Raw genomic sequence first — 27,225 nt, 5'->3', positions numbered from 1 at the left:
GTGGCCACCCGGCTAGAAAGAGTAGCGGGAGTCCGGCACACCATCTACGCCGACGACGTTACGCTATGGGTACCGGGAGGAAGCGACGGACACATCGAGACAACGCTGCAAGAAGCGGTCAACGCCATCGAGGAGCAGCTGGACGGGTCTGGACTCGTTTGCTCTCCGGCCAAGTCAGAACTGCTGGTGATTCCCCCGAAAGGATCGGGCAGGAAAAGAAAGAATATGGAAGTCAAGTACGAGCGTCCCAAGATCACGGTCAAGACGGCAGGAGGACAAGTAATACCGGAGGTCGAGAAGATTCGAGTACTCGGGCTGCTCATCCAGCGAAACCGAGCCAACGGTGAAACGGTCAACAAGCTCGCGGGCAAAGCGGCTGCGGCAATGAGACTCATCAAGAGGGTGTCCAACAGAAAAGCGGGGATGAAGGAGGAGAGCCTGACTAGGCTCGTTCAATCCTTCGCAGTTAGCCACATAACGTACGTGGCCGCCTTCCACAACTGGAGGCCGAGTGAACGTAACAAGATAGACGCCACCATACGCAAGGCATATAAGGCGGCACTCGGTCTCCTCGGGAGCACGAGCACCGAAAAATTCATGGCGCTGGGAGTCCACAACACGCTGGACGAAATAGCCGAAGCACAGAGAACGGCGCAACTCGAGCGTCTCTCTGAAACGAGAACCGGAAGACAGATACTGCGGGACCTTGGCCTCGAACCGAGGGAAGGCAAGCAGCAGAAAGACGTACCTATACCAGATAGCATCAACAGAAAGCTCAGGGTCTTCCCGATCCCGAAGAACGTGAACCCCGAGCACAACAGGGAGCGGAGGTTGGCGAGGGCCAGGGCTCTCGTAGACCTCCACGCCAGAGAAGAAGGCGCCGCCTACGTGGACGCGGCGGAGTATCGAGGGAACACCGACGCATACGCGGCGGTGGTTGTCGGGGCATCGACGGGTGCAACGAAGACCGCGGTGAGCGTCCGGACTCGAGAAGCGCACCGGGCGGAGGAGGTGGCCATCGCCTTGGCCGTTTCCGACCCCGGATGCACTACAGTGTTGTGTGACTCTAGAACGGCAGTGAAGAACTACGCCAAGGGTAGGGTATGTAGTGAGGCCGCGCGCATACTGCGCAAGGCCGAAGACATCGAACGCAAAAGTCCTGTGGTGATCAAGTGGTTTCCGGCCCACATGGGCAGTGACGTGTCGGAACGCGGAAACGTGAACCACAACGAGACGGCCAACTCGGCCGCGCGAGGACTAACCAACCGCGCGGCTGCAAGCACGGCCGACTCGGAGTCTTGGTCGCGGCGCAGTGCCAAGGACAAGATGACCACCTTCACCGAAATAGTGAAATGGTACAGACTGAACAGACAGACTATGCCGCCACCTCACCCGGGGCTTACCCGGAAGGAGGCAGTGTTATACAGACAGTTACAGACAGGGTCCCTGCTTACCCCGGTGCTAGCTAAGCACATGTGTCCGAGTGTGCACGCGAGCGACATGTGTAGACTATGCGCGAAGGAGAGAGCCACCGCGGCTCACATCCTTTGGGACTGTAGAGTAAATCCGCGCGAAGCCAGCGAGAAGACGACGATCCCGCCGCAGCTAGAGGCTGCAACGAGGAGCTGTGATCAAGAGACACAACTCAAGGCCGTCCAGCAGGTCTCGGCAGCTCTAGAGAGGCAGCGACCGAGCGAAACCGAGGAGAGGGGGGGCAGCACCCCCAAGAAGGGGGCGGCGGCCCTCTCGAACCCGCGGAAGTAGCGAGGGACGTAACAAGACCTCAAGGAGCACAACGCACGAGACTGACGTAGTGGCCGCGTCGCGGTAAAAACTTGTCCTCCCTGCGTGGAGGGAGCCTAACCGATTCTGCAGGCATTTTAAATAAAAGTTGTTCTCTCTCTCTCTCTCTCTTGCTCAACCTCTCCCAGCAAACGGCAATGGCGGGCGACGCGGCGTTCTCGAAGTATAAGGTGGATTCACACGGCGGACCAAATCGCGAATCGCTCTCACGATTCGCTGTGACGTGGCCCTACGTCAGTGATTTCCGCTGCTTCGCTTCAGTCCGCGAGCAGCAATTCGCGACAAGGTCGAGAGTCCTTTTCACAATTCGGATCCTTCACGGACAAGACATTTTTTTACTTATTTATTTCTCTCGCGGAACGCTTTTCAGCTATGCTCCCGGTGCCCAAGCATAGACAACATAACATACATTGCACTAAAACGCTGTAGGAAAGCGAGAAGCGGCTTCTGACGACTGACGGCAGTCGTTTCTATTTTGGAGTCGAACTAGCCTGTTTTTGCCTTCATTCGCAGTACATGGTTTTCACAGAATTTACAGTGACAGGCTCTTGCACTGCGCGATACCGAATGCGTGAGTTTTGTGACTGCACAGAGCAGTCGCTTGAATGTATTCATCGCTTTCCTCAAGCGTTTTGGCATTTGGCACGTACCGGGAGCATAGGGGCAGTCCGAATGGTCGTCTTCCAAGGGTTGAAAGCAGTATTTTCATGCAGCTCTCATAGAGTAAGCGCGATCGTTTGCACTGCAGAGAACTGCCTGCGTAGTATACCACATCGAGCGAAACAGTCACCACAATACTTTGGCAAAACGGCGCAGCAGCAGTAGCTGTAGGCCGCCGCAACCCGCGCATTCACCCACCGTCCATGCATCGTCCATGGTAGGCTACCCTCGATAACAGCGCGCCAGAACAAGGCTCTCCTCTCGCGCAGTGCCTGGGAGAAAGAGTAAGTCCGCTCTGTCGTCTGCTATTCTCTCCCACCGTGTGAATGCTCGCCGCGGACGGACGGACCTCGGATCAGAGGTCACGTGACCGATCGCTTCGCTATTCGGTCCGTCGTGTGAATCCACCTATAGGCGCACGAAAATTGACGATTTGCGCGGAAAATAGCACTTTCTCGAGCCACCGTGGTTGAATAAAATGGACTTTTTACTAACTTCACGATCGAATTTTGCCTTGATCTTTTAGAAAGTTGTAGCTAAATGTTCAAAGATAATTTTACAGGCAAAAACTCAAAACTGAAAAATTACTCGGAAAACTCGCTTTTTCGACGCGCATCTCCCCTTAAAAGGGAAGCAGTACCACCCATCACATTAGTATTTGTATTAATCTGTGCGATAAACATTTAACCTTTGCAATGCTGGTAAATGAAAGCGGGGAGGGGGAGGCGGGGGTTCCCTGGAACTTATTGAAGGCTTTTGGGGTTCCTCCAAGCAAAAAAGTTTGAGAACCCCTGGTTTAGACAAATTGCTTCAGGGTCTATCAACATGCGTCTTGAACGTTCACGAGCATACTTCAGCTGACTGATTGAAAAGTCATTCTAAGTAGTTCTTATGTGGACAAAACAGCAGGAGGATAAGGGTTAGGTGCAGCAAGTGGCAGTGAACCAGCTCTGCCATTGTTCAACTCTAATCCTGCTGAAACGCTGCATGGCATACTGAAACAACAAAACATGGGGGTGAGGTCAACGAATTGCCACTATGATTGATCTCATGAGAGAGGAAGAGAGAAGGACAGGGACTGGTTATTTTGGGGAAGGGCTAAAAATATACAGGCACAAGGGGCAGGCAAAGCGCTTTGTCCCATGTCTCTCAACCATCCCTGCCTCTTTTTTGCACTTTGTCAAAATGAGGAAACTCCACCAACTAGCCCAAGAAACAGCATTGCAGAGAGACAGTGTGCCTAAAGTTCACAACCACTTTTTGTAAGCCTTCAAAAGCTAGTAAATTCAGACTGGATTGACCAAAATTGACCACAATAATCTAGGAATGCACTGGGAAAATGTTATGGCTCACATGAAAATTAACACATTCTGATGCCTTGAGCTGCTTAGCATTCTAGTCAAGTTTTTTCTCGCAGTGTGGCGATTGAAGAAAGTATAAAGGCATACCACTTCCCCAAAGTAAATCCAAAATTTCGTCATGTTGGGGATAGAGTGGCATGGGGTGAAGGGAACTACTGGAATACATAAGCCCCGACTCCAAACACATACGCGTCATGCACTGCCGCGCCAACGTCGTCACACACGTCAGCCAAAGCTGGTCTGCGCATGTGCGCAGTGCCTGCGTGCATCGCGAGCGCTGATGCTGCGATCTGCCCCCGCCAGATATCTGGCACGTGACACGCGCGCGTGCTACAAGCGTCCGGAAACTAGCGAGGGGTCTCCTACTCCGTTATTCTCGTCCTGAAGTCCACTTAGCTCCCCTGCTTCTTTTCTTCACAGAATGGTTTTCTTCATGGTTTTAAAATTTTCTGAGTCCGCGCGAGAGGGTGAGCGAGCCAGCACCACGAACATGCAGGTGCATTCCCCTTCTGCGACGCCTGCTGTGACGCCGGCGTTGACGTCGCGGCGCATGGAAAGTGCTTTGGAGTACCCACTTTATTTATGGCAGTTACGAGGGTTTACCTACAGAGGGAATGTGAGGATTGGCAGCCATGATTGTCAGTTCTTCGATTTTTCGTACTGTTCCCTCGGGCTGTTTTTCTTTTTCTTTAATCAATGATGAAACAACCCTTCACACATTCGTGGGGGCAATATTTGCAAACAGTGTAGGTTCGCCAGTACTTGTCTAAATGGGGCGATCCCCCCCCCCCTTTCTTCCCCCATCTTCATTAGAACCGCTGATGAACCAACAAGGGTACCTTATTGTATGATCCCCAGACATGTAGAAAGAATTCCGGGGCTGGTAAATTTCAAATTATGAAATCATTGTCAAGAAACACATGTGCTACTTGCAAAGCGGCGCATATTTAGATAACTGCTCGTGATGTCTCACTTTTCTGGTCGTCTTATTGCTCAAATATATTTATTTATTTATTTTATTTACATTGCCCCTCAGGGAGGCATTACATATATTTTGCGTATATTTCAGAAAAATCATGTTGTGCTCACGCTCTCCAGTGCTGCTAGTATGGCAGTCCGCTTTCTCAACGAACCTTATAGCTAAAAATGTCGCAACAAGAGCGCAGACTGACTTGAAACTACAGCTCGCGGTAGTTATTATAGCTGGAGTACCATTACCAATGTACGCTTACTGCCAGCGCTGGTGCATTCGCCTTCAGCCCACCTGCTCATGTTGTATATATAGCGCAAGGAGCTCAACCTAAAACACAAAAACAAAAATGGGGGAGGAGGGGGGGGTTAGCTTGCCGTCAACGCTATATAGCGTCGTGTGTTTCAATGGAAATGCCTCCCCCCCCCCCTTCCCCCCAGGGAAAAAAGAAAGCGGTCAGCGCGTTATGAAAAGGAAAGTATGCACACCCACATATATCAGCGTGCGCATTTTTTTTTTCTACTTTTATTACAACAGAAAAATTGCCGACGATTACGTTACTTCCTATAATGAGAAATTTGAGCGTATCTCATTGGCTGTTTCAGCTTTTCGATAGATTGAAGCAAAGATTTCGAGCAAGACATGTATGTACAGTTACAGACAACTTTTTTATTTTATTTTTCATGCATACTTCTTCAAGAAACACTCCACTAACAGTTCTTGACTGTCATGAAGGAAGCTTTGTGGATCAGGAGTTCGCGGAAGGCAGCATGTGGACCTGTAGGAGCGTTGCGCAGCGAAGAGATAGCAGCGACTGACTGATGCCGCTGACGCCTCTAGCGAGTGAAGTCAACGTGGCTCTGCGTTTTGGCTTAGGACGTATGCACCGTGATCCGCTTATACCGGAGAACAGGGTCACCGCCACAAAGGAAAAAGGTGGGGGGGGAGACACGCAGCGGCGAATGGTGGCAGCAGCGCGCTGCCCTGGCTGCGGAGCTGGTTACGAGGGACAACACAGACGGCGACGCGAAACGCAGAAACGGGCGCCAAAGAGCTGTGCTCTAAAACAAAAAAAATAAAAAAATAAAAAAAATAGCTGCTCAGCAGCACGCCAAATGGCCAAATCAGGGCAGCACAAGGAAGTACATGTCCGGACAAATTCTAGGGGCAGTAAGTAACCGAAGTGACGTCTTGCATTATTCTTTTGTTGCACATACAATGACAGAAACGAATCCTTTGACTCCAAAGTATGCCTCAGTGGCAGCCACTTATGCATTTTACCGTGGTTAGCGCGAGTGATTGCCATTCTATGCTTGTTATGAAAGCAGGTGATGCTGGTAGTGAATAAATAAATAAGTAAATAAATATATAGAAAGTACACTGGCTTCGCAATGCAGCAAAGACGTTCCTCTAACCAATGAAGAGAACAGAGGAGATTCAAAGGGGAAGGGTCGAGAAGGAGCGGTCTAACACGCTTGCGAAACTACCTAACCCGCTTCTACTGGCGACGTTGCTCATAACTGCCTGCTACTTTCTTCTCTCCACTTCATTTCCCCAAAAATTTAGCCTGAATGCATTGCGGCAGCTGCGTGGTGCTTACCCTCTTGGTAGGTATTTCACAACTATATCGCAATGCCGACTCTCTTCTCTAAGGTAAAATGAAATTGGCCATCGCCCTTTTCTCAGCTCTCACTAGGTTACCAACGCCAGTTTCTATGGTTAGAAAAGCCCGAACTAAAAAAAAAAGAAAAAAGAAAATTATTACAGTTCATTGAAACCGACTTTATTGCAATTTTATTATTTGCAATAACATTTGATAAAAGTAGTTGCGCGCCAGAGAGCTCGCAAGAATATACTATAATTGCTATAACTTCAAAAGTGATAACTGCTCAAAAGATGGGTATCAAAGGAAAGACAATACAGGTGTCGATTTCAGCCAGAGTTTATGACGAAACCACCAAAGATGTATACTTCGTCTCACAAAATGTTTTTAGTACTACGAAAGGCCGGGCGCCATGGACCAAGCGCACTTGGACACTTGCGCGCGAGCGAGGCGAACGCGTTTTTCTTTTTTTTCTTGTACTTTGTAAATAATGTACAAAGCTCCCCCTGTACTTTCTTGCTATAGCTCCCCTCTGCACTTCCCCTCGCTATCCTCTGCCCATCATTTTGCTTTCCCGCTGGCTCCAGCTCGGGCGCTTCAGATTTTAGATAGCAGTTGAAGCGGCCGGCAGCACTCCTTTCATTCCTTTTGTTTGAATAACCACTACCCACACCACCTATAATAGAAAATTGTGCTCCCACTGTCGCCCTTGCCGATTCGAGGGGTGCGTCGGAGCACAATTACCTATTACGGTGCGCATTTGAATGGGCCAGGGAGCCCCTGCCTTTCGCAGTGGTGTGAGTCAAAGTATGGTATACAAGGGCCACATAAATATTTTACATCATATCGCACCTTTCCATTTTTGGTATACACTTGAGCTATCGTGAATGTATGTCGACGACGTATCATCAACTCGCTCAAGCTTCCACTCTATCACGAACAGTGAACAACAACGAAACGAGGTGACGATCAACCTACTTTTCATTTACGTTATGCACACTGGTCATGGCCGAATCGAGCGGCAGCGTGTGTGTCGCCGCTCAAATTCAGCCGTGGTAAGGCAAGCTAGCATCCCCGCAGTCCTGCTATCCGCTGTAGTCAAGCTAAGAACAGGTGAACGCTTCCCCCTGCGCACGGCGAGGAGAAAAATGGGGCTTTGAAAACCCACCGTCCAACAAAAGAAAGTTTCTCTACCAAGCAAAGGTTGGGTCGCTCGGCCAACTGGGGGCAAGGCCGGTAGGCACTTTCTCAGTCCTGAATCAGTGGCGTAGCCTGGTGGCAGAATTTGAACTAAAACCAAGATGGCCACCGTGAGACCCCCGCCTTAAGATGCTCGTCAGTATAACAGCGAAAAGCAATGCTTGACATCCATGGAAACAAAATCTAACACTTTTGAACGTGAACGCCCCCAGTTTTGTGAATAATAAGTATGTCAATTTCAACTGTCTTGTAGAATGCTATGAGCCATCAGTAATGTGTCAGTGAAACTTGGTTGGACGATTAAATTTCTGATAGGGAATTCTTGCCCCTTGATTAGAAAAGGTAGGCTCCTTGGTCGCAGTGGTGGTGTAGTGCTTTTTATCAGAAATGGCACCAAGTATGCGGAGTCTCCTAAACTTCCTAAAACTCCCTGGTGCAAAGTGACTTGTTTGTAGCAATTGGGGCTGTGTACCGACCACCTGGTGACAGCGGAAATTCTATTTAGGATGTCACTCGTGAAGCAGACTTCATGATGATAAACTGATTGTGGGGATTTCAATGCACTGCACGTCAACTGGAATTCCTTGATCGCAACTAGTCACGACAAGGCTCTCTGCAATACACTGATTGATTTGGCTGTCTCATTTGGTCTATCTTGGGCCATTGATAGCCCTACCAGAGAGTGCTCCATCTTGGATCTTGTCTTTGTCACAGCAGATTTGATTCATGACAATTTTCAGTGTTAGCTGTAGGTGTATCTAATCATAATGCAGTTTTTGGTGAATTCTCAATCGGTTGTGATCCTAAGAAGCCAGCATACAAATTTGTCCCAGATTTTTCAAATCCTGATGATGATGGTGTTCTTTCTATGCTTGCAGATTCCTTTGATGAATTTCTGCATTCTAGCAAACTTTGTGGTGTAGACGTGTTAGTGAAAAACTTTTGTACAATTGTGTCTGAGTGCATATCAAAGTTTATACCGAGCGAGTGTGTCAACTGCAATACTAAATACCTACGGTATAACAGAGATATAATACAGCTTATTCGTCACATTAAGCGACTTCACCTACATCTTTAGCCGGATTATGTCTACTGCAGGGCGAAGGCCTCTTCCATTTTTACCAATTAATCCCATCCTGTGCTAGCTGCATCCCCTTCACCCCTGCGAATTTCTTAGTCTCAACCACCCACCAAATGTTTGCCACCTCCTGCTACGCTTACCTTCCCTTGGAATCCAATTGCTTACTCTTAGAGACCGTTGATTATCCCCTCTTTTAATAACATGCCCTGCCCATGCCCATTTCTTCTTAATTTTGACTAGAATATCAGTAACTTGAGTTATTTCTCTGACCTACTCTGCAATGCTTCCTATGTCTTCTTTCTTTATTTAATACTGCGAACCTTGTACAGGTCCAAGCAGGGTGGTAACATGGCAACAAAACAATAACAACAAAGGTAATTAACATCAAAGTGTGGAGAAAGGCAATAATAAATCATTCCAGTCTGTTAATGTGCGAGAACAAAATAAAAACTTGAATAAATCAGTTTGTGCGAAATACGGCGTCAGCGAGTTAGGATGATGGTGGTGCATACGCCTCGATGATAAATGCGACAAATATGGTGAAGGGTTATTAGCTAGGTCTCGATTCTAAAGCGCGGAAAGAAATAGCAAGAAATTGCAATGTTATACCTACCATTTTCCGTTCCATGGCCCTCTGCGTTGTCCTCAACTTAAGTAGAATCCTTTTCGTTAACATCCATGTTTCAGCCTCATACGTCAGTTCTGGTAGGATGCAGCTGTTATACACTTTTTCTTGAATGATACCGGTAAGCTGCTTGTCATAATGCTTGTGTACCTTTGAAATGCACTCCATCCCAATCTTATTCTCCTAGTTATTTCCCTTTCGTGGTCCGGGTCTGCGGTCATTACCTGTCCTATGTAGACATATTCGCATACCACTTCCCTACCTATTTTAAACTTCTGTTCCCTTCCCCGGCTGTTCAGCATTACCTTAAACTTCTGCATATTATTTTTAGGCCTACCTTCCTACTTATCCTGTCCAGATCATTTATCGTTAGTTGCAGTTGGTCCCCTGAGTTACTTAGCAAGACGATGTCATCAGCAAATCGCCAATTATTGAGGTACTCTCCATCGCCCCCTATCCCTAACTGTTCCCATTCCAAGTCTCTGAATACTTCCTCCCAGCAAGCTGTGAATAGTACTGGGATCGTGTCTCCTCGCCTAACACCTTTCTTTATAGGAATTTTGTTACTTTTTTTATGCAGAACTATGGTTGTTGTGCACCCTCTATATATATCTTCCAACAATTTCACGTACGGCTAGCCTACAACCTTATTTCGCAATGCCTGTATGACAGCCGAGGTTTCTACCGAGTCAAATGCTTTTCCATAATGAATGAGCGTATTGGCGGGCAGCCTCATTTCCCCAGCCGAGCGGTGGCGCAAAATCAGGAACCGGAACCCTTCGGTGAGCCAGCCGTATCATACCACGAACTCAATGCACATTACAAAGCAATGAGAAGAACACTCCCACCACCTCATAAAACACTGACCAGACAACAACAATATGGAGACAGCTACAGACGGGGACCCTCCCCAATCCAAACTACATATCAAAATTCATAAATAAGGATATCAATCCCTTCTGCCAGTTTTGCGGGGAGAAAGACAACTTCGAGCATATGATCTGGGCGTGCAAAGCCCATAAGCCTCCCTCAGAACTGTTGCCTGTTTCCTCTAAAGAAGCTTGGGACAAGCTAAGGTCCACCGATGACCCCGGCATTCAGTTCAAGGCCGTCGAATGGGCCGGCGCTGCCAAAAGTCTCCACGGCCTGCGGCACGCTAGCTGACTTGACCTATTTTTCCCACTTATTGTGAATAAAGTTTTATCAGCCTCAGCCATAATGAATGAATGGTATATATAAGGGCTGGTTATATTCCGAGCATTTTTCTAACCTGGTTGATGGTATGGATACGATCGATAGTAGAGTACCCTTTCCGAAAACCTGCTTGATCTTTTGCTTGGTTGCAGTCTAAAGTTGCCCTGATTCTATTAGCAATTACTTTGGTAAATACCTTATACGTAACAGACAGCAAGCCTTTAATTTTTCAAGTCCTTAGTGTCCTCTTTCTTATGAATGAGGATAATGTTTGCGTTCTTCCATGGTTCCGGTACTGTCAATGACATCGGGCACTGTGTACTGTCACAAACCCCCGCCTTTACGGTCAAAAGAGGCGCGGAATCCCCTTTACGGTTATCCGTCGTCCCTCTATGAGGTTTGAGAACCTATTTAAAAGTTAGGCCGGTCAACCCCTGAAGTATGTGCATCGGCGTGTGATTGAGGAATAAGTTCAAATAGTTCACTTTCGTTTACAAATAATTGAATGTTTATAAATAGTTGTCCAAATTACACTGAAAAACAAAAACAGAGAGTTGAGTTAGTTGGTACATGTTTAAGGAATAACAGCGCGGAGACGAGGAACAAGGAAGCCTACGCTCAACAAAGAGGAAAAACTGGCACTTGGAAGATCCATCTCGCGTCTTGCCCGGCAAGAGGACCGGCCTAGGTGCGTGGTAGAATGTGTTGAAGCTCTTAAAAAGACTTGGGGCGTAACTATAAAAAATGGTAGCTTTTGCACCATTCTGCATTCCGTAAAGTTAAGGGTGACTCTTTCTGACAAAGAGGGGTATTTTGTTATTTTGCCGGAAAATTTGTTCAAGGAAAAAGCCAGCGAAGCTATTGCAAAGAACTTTAAACAATTGCCTGTCAATGTAAAGCAGAAAAAGCGTGAAGCGTTGCGGTTACTGGGGGAAATGAATCTAGCCGTACTTCAGTCTTCAGTTAAGAATGCAAAAGAGGACTGTTTGGATGTATTTTTTTCAATGAAAACGCACAAACCTGATTTTCCTTTACGCTGCATTGTTACTGAGTGCGCTACTTGGCAATACGAAGTTTCGAGTTTTTAAAAAAAAATTTTTAATTATCTCACTATTGACGATCCGTTTCTAGTCTAATTCTCTGCGTGTTGTTGATTATAATTGAAGTGTCATAATCCCAGTTTGCGCAGTGTGTTCAGTATAGATGTTCAGGATTTGTTTTATTCCCTTCCACACAATAGCCTACTCCAATTTGTTAGCAAATGTATTCATGATGATAACGATGAAGAAGAATTCGTTTTGAAATGCGGAATTTCTGTGGGGGCTTTTTTCGAACTTTTGTCGTTTTATCTTGGGTCCACCTTTGTTGAATGGGAAGGAAGACAGTATACTCAGAAAAAGGGGGTATGCATTGGTTCAAAGGTGGCTCTGGTACTAAGCAACATCTTTCTTAGCTATGTAGATAAAGCTACCGTAAATAACCTGTCGGTTAAAATAAGCCCTATCTTCAGGTAAGTCGATGTTGTTTTGGTGGATCCCGGTGACTTCGTCGGGCAGGTCATTGACGTGTTAAAAATTTTTGAGGATAGCGGACATGGCCTTATATTCACCTTTGAGAAGCTTAATAGGAATGAGCTGCAATTTTTAGATATTAGACTGGAAATGAAGCCGGATCATGTGTGCTGGTCTTTTCTGCAGAGATCTGAAAAGCCTTTACTTAGTTACCATTCCGCGCATTTCAAGACGGTAAAATGTGGTATAGCTGTTTCTTGTTTAGGTGCCGCCATTTATAAATCATGTGTACATGCTATCTGTGACAGTTTTAATCGACAGGTTCAGAGACTAAGAACAGTGGGGTTTCCAGATGATATCATAGTTCTTGCATGCAGCAAGATACTAAAAAGGATAAAACCGTGTGGTAGACAAGAGTCACCACAGCATTCCGGAAAACAGAAAAATAAAACTGCAATCCTGCCATATATTCGCCAAATGTCTCACCGTTTGAAGCAACTAGGTAGCAGATATGGAGTAGATGTTCTTTTTTCTGCACCCAAAAAGCTGGGAAAAATATGCGCCATGGTTGAGGCAAAATCAAGGGAAAACAAAAAGAAACAAAGAAAAACGAAAACAGGGTGCCAGATAAAGCATGACTTGAGGTTTGTCTGTTGTGCAGAGGGAGTTGTGTATGAAGAGCCTTTCGTATGCGGAAAGACCTATATAGGCCGAATGGGAAGGTGCCTAAATACCCGCTTACGTGACCACAACACTTCATTGGGGGACGCTCCATCCTCAAATCTTGCTCTGCATTACAGGAACTGTCCGCTTAACAACCAAGTGAATTGTTCTGAAAAGTCATGTGTTCCCCTTTTTAATGAAACCAAAATTCTGTACAAACACAAAGCTAAACTAATAAGAGAAATCAGTGAAGCGTTTCATATTCATAAAAACCATGACTCGTGTGTAAGCACTCCTTCTGTATCTGTTCATGACTGTGAATTAATATACCTTGATTCACAAGACTGAGTTCTCTGTTTGGCGGCTTGAGTTGCACATGCGCTCTTGGTAGTGAAAAGAGTATATTTTGCGTGTTTCTTTCAAATAAACTGCAGTTGATAGACAGCGCAAGTGCCGTCTTCTTCCTTGTCCTTCGTCTCCGTGCTGTTATTCCTTAAACAAATTACACTGCATAATAATAGAGTACAACAAAATAAAATAAGACGCCACGACAAGATATTGATAAAATACTAGTTAAACGACATGAGAAAGGACCCGGCAATGAACAAAACACTGCGATAAAAAAGATATAAAGATAACAAAGCAAGTATTTTAGATATCATAAGTATGGGCAAGGGTAACATAGAAAATACGGCGTAAAAATATTACTAAGTCAGGTAAAGGTTAACAAAAGCGAAAATATTTTCGATTGAATAACAGTCTGTGGCGAAATGGAATTCTCACGGCATTTATGCAAGTTGAGGCGTCGAAGGCTGGGTTGTTCGATAGCAGCGGCCGTACAGGTGAGGAGAACGATGCGTAGCTCGCGAGCCCAAGGAAACACAATACGCTTTTCCGGAGCAGCCATGAGAGTGGCCCGGGAGTCTGAATCTTCCCAGAGCGCATTGGCGCGGGCGTGCTGCTGTATGCATTTTTATGCTCTCGGCTGTCTACGCAGTGCCCGCGTCAAGGACGCACGGTCGCTGCCCCATCGGCGTGTTGAATCTTGCTCAGAGGAGCGCCGGGGCCCGTGAGTTTCGCTTTATATCTGACGCAAAAGCTCCCGCAACTTCCACTGTATAATAGGTGAGGCAGCTTGTGACACGTATTCAGGTTGACCAGTTTTTCTAGCACGATATCCCCCCCGTCCTTCAACAAATTTATAGTTACCTGATTCTCTCCAGCTGCTTTCCCCATGTTCATTGTTTATAATGATTTCTTAACTTCGTCCTTCGTCACTGGCAGAACGTCTGACTGCATTTCCCTACCGCCAATCTCATTATTGTCCTGACTTCTATGGCTACTCTACAGATCAGTACAGAACTGCTCGGCTACATTGACTATCTTGTCCATATCCGTGATGACATTGCCCGCCTTGTCCATTAGCACATACAGTTGAATCCCGCCACAACGAATACCGCCACAACGAAATTTCCGCGACAACGAATAATTTTTTATTCCCCGCGAGTATCCTGTAAGAATTAATGGCCTAAATTTCTCTGCACAACGAACCATTTTTGCAGAGCGTTTCCGCTTCAACGAAATTTTCGCGTTCAAAATCGAAACCGAAACTAGTTTTATTGGCGAGAAGTCCAAGTCAAATCCAAAGCTACATTAAGCATGAAATCACGTGATTGCAGTTCCGCCATTTTGGCTTTGTGTCGTGGTCGCGTTGTTCACTCGCTGCCTTTCTCTTCGACAACGACGAGTTTTCATCCGCAGGACACGATGGCAACGCAAGTGAAAAAACGCAAAACTCTTTCCCTTGAGCAAAAAGCTCAAATAATCGCCCAAGCAGAATGCGGAAGGAAAAAAGCGGCAATTGCTGAAGACTTCGGAATTCCTGCAAGTTCGCTGTCAACGATTCCAGGCAATAAGGACAGCGTGAGAATGGCACTTGCTTCAGGCACATCCTCGAAGCACAAAAAGGTGACGCGGCCCCTCCATGAAGAGTTGGACAAAGCAGTGCATGCGTGGTTTGTGGAAGCACGAGCCAGCAACGTCCCCCTGTCCGGAAGCATCGTCCAGCAGAAAGCCTTGAACTATGCATGCCTACTTGGCATTGATGATTTTAAAGCCAGCATTGGCTGGCTAAACCGTTTCAAGGCCCGCCATAACATCGCTGGAAAAGTGTTGTGCGGCGAGTCAATGTCAGCAGACGTGGACGGAGCAGCTGCTTGGAAGGCGAGTAACATGGCCGGAATTTTAAGCAACTTCGCGCCTGCAGACATTTACAACGCCGACGAGACCGGGCTATTCTACGAGATGTTGCCGGCTAGGACGCTCGACTTCAAAGGGCAGCGCTGTCACGGCGGCAAACACAGCAAAAAACGCATCACAGTGCTGCTTTGCACAAACATGGATGGCTCGGACAAGCGTCCGCCGTTAGTCATAGGCAAAAGTGCCAAGCCGCGCTGTTTTAAGGGAACTCGTAGCCTACCTGTGCAGTACAAGGCGAACAACAAGTCATGGATGACCCGCGCTATTTTCACCGAGTGGATGATGGCATTCGACCGCGACATGAAGCGGCAGGGCCGTAAAGTTTGCTTGCTTTTGGACAATTGTTCAGCGCATCACTCCGACGAAGTCAAGCTCACTAACACGGAGCTGAGGTTTTTCCCTCCCAATTGCACGTCTGTCTTACAGCCTCTCGATCAGGGCGTGATTCTTAGCCTGAAGCGCGCTTACCGCGGGAGGTTAATTCAGCGGCTGCTTTTTAACACTGAAACCGGCCGAGACACGAAGGTGGACTTGTACGTGGCACTTCAGATTATGTCTGCTGCCTGGAGCACACTGGGGCGCTCAGTAATTGTGAACTGTTTCAGGCACGCCGGATTTGCCGAAGGTCGACCCGTACACTCTGCTGGCCTAACACCAGGCGTTACAGACGACGACGAAGAGGCGTCACCGGCTCCGGGGATCGCGGCCGCCTGGAAAACGCTGGGAGAAATAGGAACCGTGCCGCCTAATCTCGAGCTCGACGAATACATCGGCGCTGACGCTTGTGTTGTTGTTCACGAAGATGTGAGTGATGAGCAGATCATAAAAGCTGCCCGGAATGATAAGGACTCTTCCGATGAAGAAGACGACGTACAGGAAGCGCCGGCTGCGGCAACCGCCGTACAGGTGATGGACGCTTTTGATGTCATCAGGAATTTCGTTGCTGTCCGAGACGACGATGTTGCAATGGGTTTGCTGACCGAGTGCGAAAATCGCGTGACGGCGTTGCTCGCCGTGAAGCGTAAGCAAACCAAGCTTACAAATTTTTGGCATTAAACGCCTTTGCTGCTGCTTGGGCAATTCTTTCTGCGTTTCACGTCAAATTTTCGCGATAACGAAGTTCCGCGAGAACGAACTTTTTTTCGTGCACCGTGAATTTCGTTATAGCGGGATTCAACTTACATCTCACTTTTGCCTATGCCCAATTTCTTCTTGATCATTTTAAGACTTCCCCCGTTCTTTACAGCATGCTCAATTTTCGATACGTTATACAGTCGAACCCGGATATATTGAATTTTGGTTATATCGAACTCACAGAATATCCACTTGAAAATCCCATGTAAAAGTATAGGAAAGCCGCGTCCTATATCGAACTCAATTTCACTGGTCGTTCGATATATTAAACTCCGCACCACGCACTGGAAAGTGTGCCTTCCCCAAAGACGATCGCATCACCCTCGGTCGTTTGCCGCGTGACGTATTCAAGTCACACGCGGAAGGAATGAGAGGGGACAGTTCGACTAGGGCAGCGCCGCGCCCATTCCCCAAAAGTGCGCGCATCTGCGGTTATCATTTCCCGCGCGCCAGCATGTGAAGTTTGTAAGCCATGTGCGCGAATGAACAGAGAGAACCGGTGGGAACGAGAGAGAGAGGGAAAAAAACGCGATAGAGTGAAGTGCAAGGGTGTGCCCATTCTTTTGCCGAGCTCTCTCTCCTTCCCCTCTCCCAGCCTTCATCAGACAGAAGATCAGACGCTTTCTTCAGCGTGTGTTGCGAACCCTCTGCGTGCAGCGGCTGACGTGGCTACGACGCCGCGGACGTTAAGAAGCGGCAGATATCTCTCTCTCTTTTTGCGAGAGCCGTCCGTTCTTATCGTTGTGCTGTTTGGCGGTGTAGCATAAGATATGACGGCTGTGGACGTTAAGAAGTGGCTCTTTGTTGTTGTTTTTTGCGGGAGTCGTTTATCCTTGCATGTCTGAATGCAACGAAAGCACGCGGTCAGCTGCGATCATGACACCGGCTTTTTGCATTCGCTTCAAACAGCATTTGCAGCTATCACGCTTTCCAATGATTTTGTGGCAGTGGATTATGCCCGCCCCAAGCGTGGCGTGATAAATCGAACCAGGCTTGTGCAAACAAGAAATCACGGGCATTTTGCCAAGTTCGCTCCCCGCAACTGCAGGAGCTATCAAAAGATAAACATGTCCTGACGTTATCGCTGCGCAGCATCTTGGCACGCTGCCAAGAAATGAGCTGTGGATGAGACGACCGAAACGGAGTGGCACACGCCATCGACATGCAAGCGAAAATTTCTGCCGCGGCGACAAATAAACCTTGTTTTGAGCTGCCGCGGTGGCTCGAGCGGCGAGAGGGACACAGTTCCAACAAGTTGGAAATTTTTCACTCTGTCGCTGCCGCTGAACGCTGACATCGCTCAATCACTTGCATGTGAGCAAGCTGGCCTTAACTCTTTTTTTTTCCAAATTCTCAGGTGCAAAAGTGGAGGGTGGATTCATTATGCAAGTGAGTTGATTACGCAAGAAATACGATATCGTTTTTTCGCATTGTAATTGCCGTCCCAAGCCGATTTTTGTATATCGAAATATCGATATATCGAACTACTTCGCGATCCCCTTCGAGTTCAATATATCTGGTTTCGACTGCACTTCCTTATATCGGCCACTAAAACATCAAAGCATCAAAGTACAACTGCTAAAAAACCATAATGGCCTCGTGCATCCATCATGATGCAATGAGTGGCAATGTCAAGAGTGAGCAGGCTTCACTGAAAAAACCGAGAGCGATCAGAACACATTTTTGATGCATCGGAAATGGAACCATAAAGACAAAAAGAAGTCAACGAAATGACTTATTGGCACAAAAGAAAAGTAGAGAGACACCAATCAGCATTTTAAAAGGCAATGAGACGGGATAGTTTGACTAGTTGATGACAGGTAGCATGAATTGGCAGCAAGCTCAGAAAAACAAAACTACTGTAACGCTCATGTCAGCCTCCTGCATTGCACTCAGTGAAGGGGGGGGGGGGGGGGGGGGGGCTACTTCGGCTACCTCTTGCCGTGTTAGTCCTGCCCAGACGCAGCCACCCAAGTAAGCCAGCTAATACAGTCGAACCCGGTTATATCGAACCCGGATATATCAAATTTTGGTTATATCGAACTCACGGAATATCCCCTTGAAGATCCCATGTAAAAGTATAGGAAAGCCACGTCATATATCGAACTCAACTTCACCGGTCGTTCGATATATCGAACTCCGCACCATGCACTAGAAAGTGTGCTTTCCCCAAAGACGATCGCAACACCCTTGGCCATTTGCCGTGTGACGTTTTCAAGCCACGCGCGGAAGGAATGAGAGGGGACAGTTCAGCAACGGCTGGTCCGGGCAGCGCCGCGCCCATTCCCCAAAAGCGCGAGCATCTGCAGTTGTCGTTTCCCACGCGCCAACACATGACGTTTGCAAGCCATGTGCGTGGGTGTGCCCATTCTTTTGCCGAGCTGTCTCTCTCCTTCAGCACGCGCAACGCAAGCACCAAGCCAGCTCAGCTCGTTTTCAGACAGACGTCGAACGCTTTCTCCTGCGTGTGTTGTGAACCCGCTGCGCGCGGCGGCTGACGCGGCTATGGCGCCTGCTGATGTTAAAGGGACAGAACACTGGCCAAAATATGTTATGAGATTACGGTGCAGATGAAAAGATCTTGCCTCAAAAAGTGCAGATCGAGTACTACAATATCAAAGAAAAGAGGCTTAACAATTTTATTTTGCAATTGAAAAACGCATAAAACAACAGAGGCACTATCTAGCGGAGAAACCCTAGTACTTTCAGTGTAGCCCCCCCCACGTGACTACATGTCTGCAAAATATCGCTAATTTTCGTAACTGCACATTGTTCTTTTTTCTTCTAGGAGTGCTTGCCATAATTTATTATATTTTGCGCTCTCTCCAGTGCGTCCTTAAATAAAAACCACCCCTGCTTTTGCACCGCGAGAGGTATGCTTTCAGGTTTTGCCACTAGATGGCACCACAGTTTTTGCAATTTCGTGAATGAAGCAATGACAGTGCCCACTAAAACTTTCGTCGACGAGGGCGTGTGTTATTGTGCCGTAACAGCATTGAGTGTGAAACTGAAAAGGACATTACTCTATGCAAAAAATGTCTGATTACTGTCTGGTGAGTGAAAGTTATACAGTCGAACCCGGATATATCGAACTCGAAGGGGATCGCGAAATAGTTCGATATATCGATAATTCGATATACAAAAATCGGCTAGTGACGGCACTTACGTTGCCAAAAAACGGTACCGTATTTGTCGCATAATGAACCCACCCTGCACTTTTGCACGGAGAATATGGAAAAAAAAAAAAAAAGCGTTAAGGCCAGCTCGCTCACATGCAAGCGATTGAGCGATCTCAGGGACGAGCGGCAGCTACAGAGCGAAAAATTTGTAACTTCCTCTCGCTGCTCGAGCTACCGCGGCAGCTCTAAACTAGGTTTCTGTGTTGCCGCGGCAGAAATCGCGAGCGTTTTCGCTTGCATGTCGATGGCGCGCGTCACTCCGTTTCGGTCGTCTCATCCCGAGCTCATTGCTTGGCAGCGTGCCAAGATGCTGCGCAGCGATAACGTCGGGGCGCGTGCGTTTATCTTGATAGCTCCTGCGGTGGCGGGGAGTGAACTTGGCAGAGTGCCCGTGATGGCTTGATTGCACGTACAAGCCTGGTTCGATTTATCACGCCGCGCTTGGGGCGGGCGTCATGATCGCAGCAGCCGACCACCTGCTTTCGTTGACTCATACATGCAAGGATAAAACAACTCCCGCAAAAAAAAAAAAAAAAAAGAAAAGAAAAACAACTCTGCCGCTTTTTATCGTCCGAACAGCACAACGATAAGAAAGGATGACCCGCAAAAAAAAAATACATAAAACAAAGAGCTGCCGCTTTTTAACGTCCGCAGGCACCATAGCCGCCTCAGTCGCTGCGCGCGGAGAGTTCGCAACACACGCTGGAGAAAGCGTCGACGCCTGTCTGAAAACGGGCTGAGCTGGCTTGGCGCATGCGTAGCGCGTGCTGTAGGAGAGAGATAGCTTGGCAAAAGGATGGGCACACCCACGCACATGGCTTGCAAACGTCATGTGTTGGCGCGCGGAAAACGATAACTGCAGATGCGCGCGCCTTTGGGGAATGGGCGCGGCGCTGCCCAGACCAGCCGTCGCCGAACTGTTCCCTCTCGTTCCTTCCGCACGTGGCTTGAAAACGGCACGCGGCAAACGGCCAAGGGTGATGCGATCATCGTCTTTGGGGAAGGCACACTTTCCAGTGCGTGGTGTGGAGTTCGATATATCGAACGACCGGTGAAATTAAGTTCGATATATGACACGGCTTTCCTATACTTTTACATGGGATTTTCAAGGGGATATTCCGTGAGTTCGATATAACCAACATTCGATATATCCGGGTTCGATATATCCGGGTTCGACTGTACTTGTTTTCGGTACGTCTTTTTTATCGACCACCAGTCATCATCGCGGTCGCTGCTCATGGTTTCCAGCATCGGACTACATAAAAATGGGCGCACGCATTGATCGAAAAATTCCCGGTAAAAATTTTCTACAGCGTTTCTAACAAAACTGTTATGGAATCGAACATTTTAGACATCAATCTTTCCACTGCGGCGAAAAAAAATCGAGACCTAAATTCCAGTGTTCTGTCCCTTTAAGAAGCGGCAACTCTCTCTTCTTCTTTTTTTTTGCAAGAGTCATCCTTTCTTATCGTGCTATATGCGGGGCGTAGCGCAAGATATGGGGCTGCGGACGTTAAGAAGCGGCAGGGCTTTTTTTTTTTTTTTGCAAGGGGGGGGGGGGGGGTCGTTTATTATTATTTGTTTTAATCATTTAACCTTGCATGTATGAATCAGCGAAAACACGCGGTCAGCTGCTGCGATCATGACGCCAACCCCAAATGAAATCGAACCAGGCTTGTGCAATAAAGCCATCACGGGCACTCTGCCAAGTTCGCTCCCCGCCACCGCAGGAGCTATCAAAAGATAAACGCGCCGTGACGTTATCGCTACACAGCATCTTGGCACGCTGCCAATGAGCTGTGGATGAGACGACCGAAACAGACTGACGCGCGCCATCGACATGCAAGCGAAAATGCTGGCGATTTCTGCCGCCGCGGCGACACAGAAACCTTGTTTTGAGCTGCCGGAGTGGCTCGAGTGGCGAGAGGGACGCAGTTCCGAGTTTGAAAATTTTCGCTCTGTCGCTGCCGCTAGTCGCTTGCATGTGCACGCTGGCCTTAACGCACTTTTTTTTTTTTTTTTCAAATTCTCGGGTGCAAAAGTGGAGGGTGGGTTCATTATGCGAGTGGGTTGATTACGCGACAAATACGGTATCGTTTTTTCGCATCGTAAGTGCCGTCCCAAGCCGATTTCTGTATATCGAATTATAGATAATATCGAACTATTTCGCGATCCCCTTCAAGTTCAATATATCCAGGTTCGACTGTATTAGTTGGTGCAAAATCCGTAGCATCTGAATTTGCGAGTATTCAATGCCACAGACTTGGATGCAGCTGTTCAGAATCAAGCCTGCAGTTCCAATTTTCTGAATTTTACAATTAACGAGCTTTATACAAGCGTTAAACAGGTATTTTCAACAAAGTGTGCTTCCTGACTGTAATCTTTCACCTTTGTATTATCACAGTTGTGATAATTGCATTATCACAACTCGTTCTTGACGTGTGTATTGTCTTTTACTGAAAAATATTTCCCTTGTGGTAACTGCATACATTGAGCCAGGTGGCAGAAAATTTCACATTTGGTCAATTTTTAGGAATCCTGCCTATCTAGTTTGGCTGAATATTTGCAAGTTTTATTTGAAATTATTTTAAATATAAGGGTGTTTTTGTGAACCTATTTGATATCAGTACAAATATCACAAAGCAGTGAGCAATATGTCATTTCATTCGTTGTGATGCATCGTACATAATGAGAATAAAGTGTTCTCTCTACAATTCTCTTTTGTAGGTTTAAGAGAATATTATTCTTCAAGTTCCTTTATATTTGGTGGAGCTCCTATAGCGTAGCTGTACAGTCTAACCTCGCTAACGAACACAGATATAGTGAATTATCAAACAAAACAAACTAAGCAAAGTTTGGTTGGTCTATGGTTTATTTCTATGGGAGTTCTTTCTGTACAACGAAACAAAAATTTCAAAATTTGACGCTAAATCGGTTATAACAAAGCAGTTCTCTTGCATTAAAACAGCAATAAATGCGTAAAGAGCTGGAAAAAACATGAAGAAACAAAATTTTTCAATCAATGGAATCGGCCATTCACGTGCCGCGTCATCTAGCGGCGGCGACGAATACTAGCACCAAGGGCCTCCGAGATCACACCTCCGAGCGCGATGATCTCGGAGGCCATGAACGGCCATGGCCGGACTCGAGCGTCGCCGCCACTGCTCGAGTCCGACCATGCAACAGCTGACAGCCATGTGACTGGCATGTCATCACCACTGCCTCGTCATGGCGTGAGCTCTGTGCACGGAGGCAACATCCCTTCTCAGTATTCATTTTTGCCCTCCAACACGGAACGAAAGGAGAGATTTCATGTTTACACCAAGCTTTTAATAAAAAAATCGTGCGTTTTCGCACCTTTGTGTTGTCCATAATGGTGTGCATTTTGTTTCATTTTATTAGCAAACTTAATTACAGGAATTTGGGTGTGCGCTTTTATAACGAACATCAGATATAACAAACAAATTTTTGCACCCTGTATTAATTCATTATAATGAGATTCGACTGTATTTTGCATATTAAAGAACGTCCAAGCAAAATTTCAGTGACAGAACATTGACAGTTAAAGTAATATCCTGCACAGCGGTAATATTGCTTGAAAATACAAAACCAAGACAAGAGGGTGTTAACATTTAAAAAAACAAAGACTAATAACTGAATATTACGCATTTAACAAATATGAACAAACTACGCTAAATGCAGCTTAAGAAGCTGCAAAGTAGCACACTTCCTTAGAATTGTCCAGCGCATATTGTTCCCTCGCGCTGCCTCCAAAAAGTGTTCGCGGTGCAAGCTTTCTTCACTATGTGACAACGATGGGAGTTGGCCTCAGCAGTTTCTTTACCAGACACCCTTGTGACTTGCTGACTGTCAGGCACATTCACCACCATCATCATCAGCCAAAATATACCAACTACAGGGCAAAGGCCTCTCCCATAATCCTCCAATTACCTGTGCTAGCTGCATCCTTAAAACTTCTTAACCTCATCTGCCCACCTAACTTTCTGCTGTCCCCTGGTATTCTTCCCTTCCCTTGGAATAAAATTTGTTACTGTAAGCAACCTTCAATTGTCCTCTTGTCGCATTACATGCCTTGCCCAGGTGCATTTCTTCTTGATTTCCACTGGAATGTCATTAATTTGGGTTATTTCTCTGACCCACTCTGCATGTTTTCTATCTCTTCACGTTACACCTCCATAGCCCTCTGCGTTGCTCTAAACTTAAGTAGAACCCTTTCCGCTAGCCTCCATGTTTCAGCTCCATATGTGAGTATAGGTAAGATGCAACTGTTGCATACTTTCCCCTCGAGTGATACCGGTAAGCTGCCAGTCATAATCTGCAAGTATTTGCCGACTGCGCTTCATCCTGATCGTATTCTCCTAGTTATTTCTCTTTCATGATCCAGGTCTGCTCAAAATGACTTAAAATCTATTCTCAATAAGGAAGAATACCAAAACTTGCTGAAAGCCTGCGTGTCTCTGATTGAACCACAGAGTAGCAAGCAGACAACACGCAATACAGCAGCTTTGAGACAATGGCGGCAGCAGCTTCAATAGTAGTGCATCTTTTGGGGACAGAAAAAAATTTGTTTCTAATCTCTTTTTGGATATTGGTGCAGGACTCACAAAATGCAAAAAGCTCTTTCTACCTGCCTGAAATACCGCATAAGCGGTAGATGCTATGTTGGAAATTCGTAGCCGCTGTAAACGCAGCTCAGTTCTGCCCATTGGTCCGTCATGTCAGATGCTCACTTCGCAGATTTTTATCACTTCTAGTCTATGTTCGATGTTCGGGTTGCTGGACGTGAAAGAGGAAGGGTTAAAAATATAACTAGGAAAAACAATGTTTTGCCAACGTCTTCCCTTAAGTGTCCCCAGATGAAAATTACAGTTAAATCTAAATGAAACAACCCGTTGAAAAAGTCTGAGAATGGGAAAATTCTTAGCGGGATCTAATGGATACCCAGCCATCACTGGAGATGTCACTACAGCCACTCACCACAGTTCTTCTCAGTGAGCAGGTGGTCAAAAGGAGGTGACATGCTGATGTGGGTGATAGTGTGGGCAGTGTAGTTCCCTTGACGGCTCTTGAGAGAGGCGGTCCACTCCATGGGAGCCATGCTGGACAAACAGAGAAGGCAATATAGACGTGCACAGATGCAAAAGACACGAGTCACATGAGAGCTTACACAGACAATGAAACAGATATTAAATTCAAGTTGAAAACCGAAGCCACTTGTTTCTCCCCCTTTCATGAATGGTTCCCAACCTCACTGATCCAAATGCATAAGATTATTTTGACACCACTGTAGTCAGCCTGCGAAATTGGCATCACCAATTGCACTTTTTTTTTTCCCACTTTATGAAAGCTCCATTTTCAGTGAAGGTGACACCTTTGTCATTAAAATATGGTGATCTATTGACAACTCCAATAATCCCCATGTCCAAGCTAGTGCACCATATTAATGAAGTAAAGCAGATAACTGGGCTAGTTGGAATGCCATTGATTATGAGGCAGCACACCATGAAACACGTATACAGGAAAGGGGACGAGCGCTGGTGAATTGATCACCGTATTAATGAAGACAGTTAAGCTTACGGCAAACACGGTGCTTCCAGATGCTCCACCATGACAAAGTAACATGTTGCGCATACTCAGCAACTCATTAAGAGGTACAGGACTATGTACCCCTACCCACTGGTCGTACTAGTGGGTCGAGCATCAATCTAAGCATCCCATTGTTTGAGACCACTTGACAGTCTAGGCTGATAGTTGTTTCTTTTCTTTAAGAAAACTCTAAGGTTGTCTTAGAGTCGAGTATTCATAAAGGTAATTCATAACAGCACACAACAACAACTGATTAAAACTGGAGAAATGGCATGCAGCCAGCACGTGTGTTCAGCACCGTGTTGAGTTCCCTTGCTCAGCAGCCACACCTGGATAACTGGTCACTTGTGACCAGGTGCTTCCCTATCCTGACCCACCTGGCCGAGCACCACACAAGGCATGCCTCCTGATGTCCCAGAGGCCTTGCTCGACCACTGGCTAAGACACATGGAAGGCCAACACACACCATAGTGACACTACTTGTCTCGCATCCGGAATCTTCTTCGTCCAGGGATTATCTGTGTTCCTGGTTTGGCAAGTCTGATCATGTGATCTTTTTCTTAAACCCTTCAATGATTATTTTCTATAGAGCCCCCTCTAAATTTCTGGTGCACATCTGTTTAAGGAGTTCTTGAAGACAATATGGTAGCAAGTGTATGAGCTTGAAAGATGCCGAGTTGTGAGCACAGATAGAGGAAGATTTAGTTTGATTTATGGAGTTCCAAATCCAATCAGATTGATGCAAATGGAGCTTTGTAAGGCAAGAAAAAAGAGCTGCAAAACAACATTTAGAGGCATATAATTTGCAAGGCAGTGCAAATCCTTGTAGTGAACATGCAGAGCGCATCTGCCAGCTTCATTAATGCTGTTCCATGAAAGTTGGGACGACTCAGATGCCTCTCTAAAGAGACTCGAACACATGGACACAGGACAGGGCTGGCCAAGAAAAAAGCGGGCCCACACTTTCCTTGGCCAACCCTGTCCTGTGGCCATGTGTTCGATTCTCTTTAAAGAAAAAGAACAACAAGTAGGCCATAACTTGGAGCAGCGTCTCTCACAGCCTGAGTCGCTTTGGGACGTAAACCCCACAAACCAAACAACTTTGAGCCTATGGCTTTGGTTGGGCAGCCCTCAAGGTATCTGGTCAGCTCTCGCCTGGGGACTCAATTGAGTACGAGAAACCTATGCGTGCTTGCTTCAAAGAAGTAGGTTGACTGCTGGGGGTAGCAGGAGAAGTTTTGCAAAAGCATGCCCCAGGATGGTGAAACTGGCTCACAATACGCTACAAGGCTGTGTATGTCCTATGTCTCTCTCACATCTTTTTTGCGCTGTGCCAAAATGACCTGCTCAGCTTCTTTGACATTTAAGAATCGCGACGTGATGGTGGCTTAGCAGTTCCTAAATAACTGTAGTTTCTACATGAATGCACACCTGCCAACTGCACAGTGCTCAATCTACTATAGAGGATGCCAAAAAATACTAAGATTCGGTGAAAAATACTAAAATCTTATTATTACTCAAAATCTCTTTTGAATGACGAAAAACAGTGGTCCAAATTAGAGTTCCGAAAAGTCACGTAAACAATTAAAACTTCAGAAAGACATATTTGAAGTGAAAGGCTTGGACAGTACTAAAAAGGCTACTGGTTTTGCCTTCCGCGGGAAGTCCTTGTCGAACAACTGATTGTGACAAACTCTAGACTCTTTTTATTTGACAATTAACAGTTGTGCGAGGCCCCTTTTAGACATGGAGGAGCAAAATCTGGTGCATGTCTTCTTGGCTTTGCTAAACACTCTTTCACACTCTGCATTACTGCGTGGGAGAGTCAGAATGCCTAACAGAACTTTTGAGAGCTTATCATACTTGAAAGTATGATCAATGTCTTGAAGACTGGCAACAGAGTGCCCTGCTCGTCTATGCACTCCTGAATGGTTACTTCTACTCGATCAGAAAAGCCGTGAAGAGACACTCAGCTTGAATAGTGGTTTGGTCCACTTCAGAATTAAAATACTCACTAATCTTCTTGTTGGTGTCAATGATACCCGCTAAATCCTTATTCTTCTTTCTACTGAGATGGAGTAGAATTTCCCAATGACCGGCATGCGCAATATTCACATCAAGCGGCAGTGGGTGCAGAAAGCGTACCTTTCACCTTTGCTATATTTTTGTAAATTCTAATCTACACTTTTATGCAGTGGAAGACTCAATTCTAAATGCTTTGTACCTTATTCAGCAGTTAATTTTTTCAAAATCAGGCAGTTCAGATCATGTTTTCCTGGATAATAAGTTTTTTCCCACATTTTTTAAGAAAACGCATAAACGAGGTTTGACTGTATTTATTACAGAGGACATTCTGCAGCTGGCTCAAGGTCTCG

General features: G+C 46.4%; 1 protein-coding gene across 3 annotated transcripts in view; it reads right to left on the bottom strand.

Moving 5' to 3' along the window:
- Positions 1 to 27,225, bottom strand: part of Zwilch (zwilch kinetochore protein) — a 183,245-nt gene that overhangs the window by 57,951 nt on the left and 98,069 nt on the right. For all 3 annotated transcript variants that reach the window (XM_084607722.1, XM_084607723.1, XM_084607724.1), the window contains one exon: positions 24,242 to 24,363. In XM_084607722.1, the coding sequence (XP_084463848.1) occupies positions 24,242 to 24,363 (122 nt within the window). The remainder of the gene's footprint in view (positions 1 to 24,241; positions 24,364 to 27,225) is intronic.

Source organism: Amblyomma maculatum, chromosome 6 (genome assembly GCF_055883805.1).
Source record: "Amblyomma maculatum isolate TAMU_Amacu chromosome 6, ASM5588380v1, whole genome shotgun sequence".
Classification (NCBI taxonomy): domain Eukaryota; kingdom Metazoa; phylum Arthropoda; class Arachnida; order Ixodida; family Ixodidae; genus Amblyomma; species Amblyomma maculatum.
This window is presented reverse-complemented; position numbering and strand designations above follow the sequence as displayed.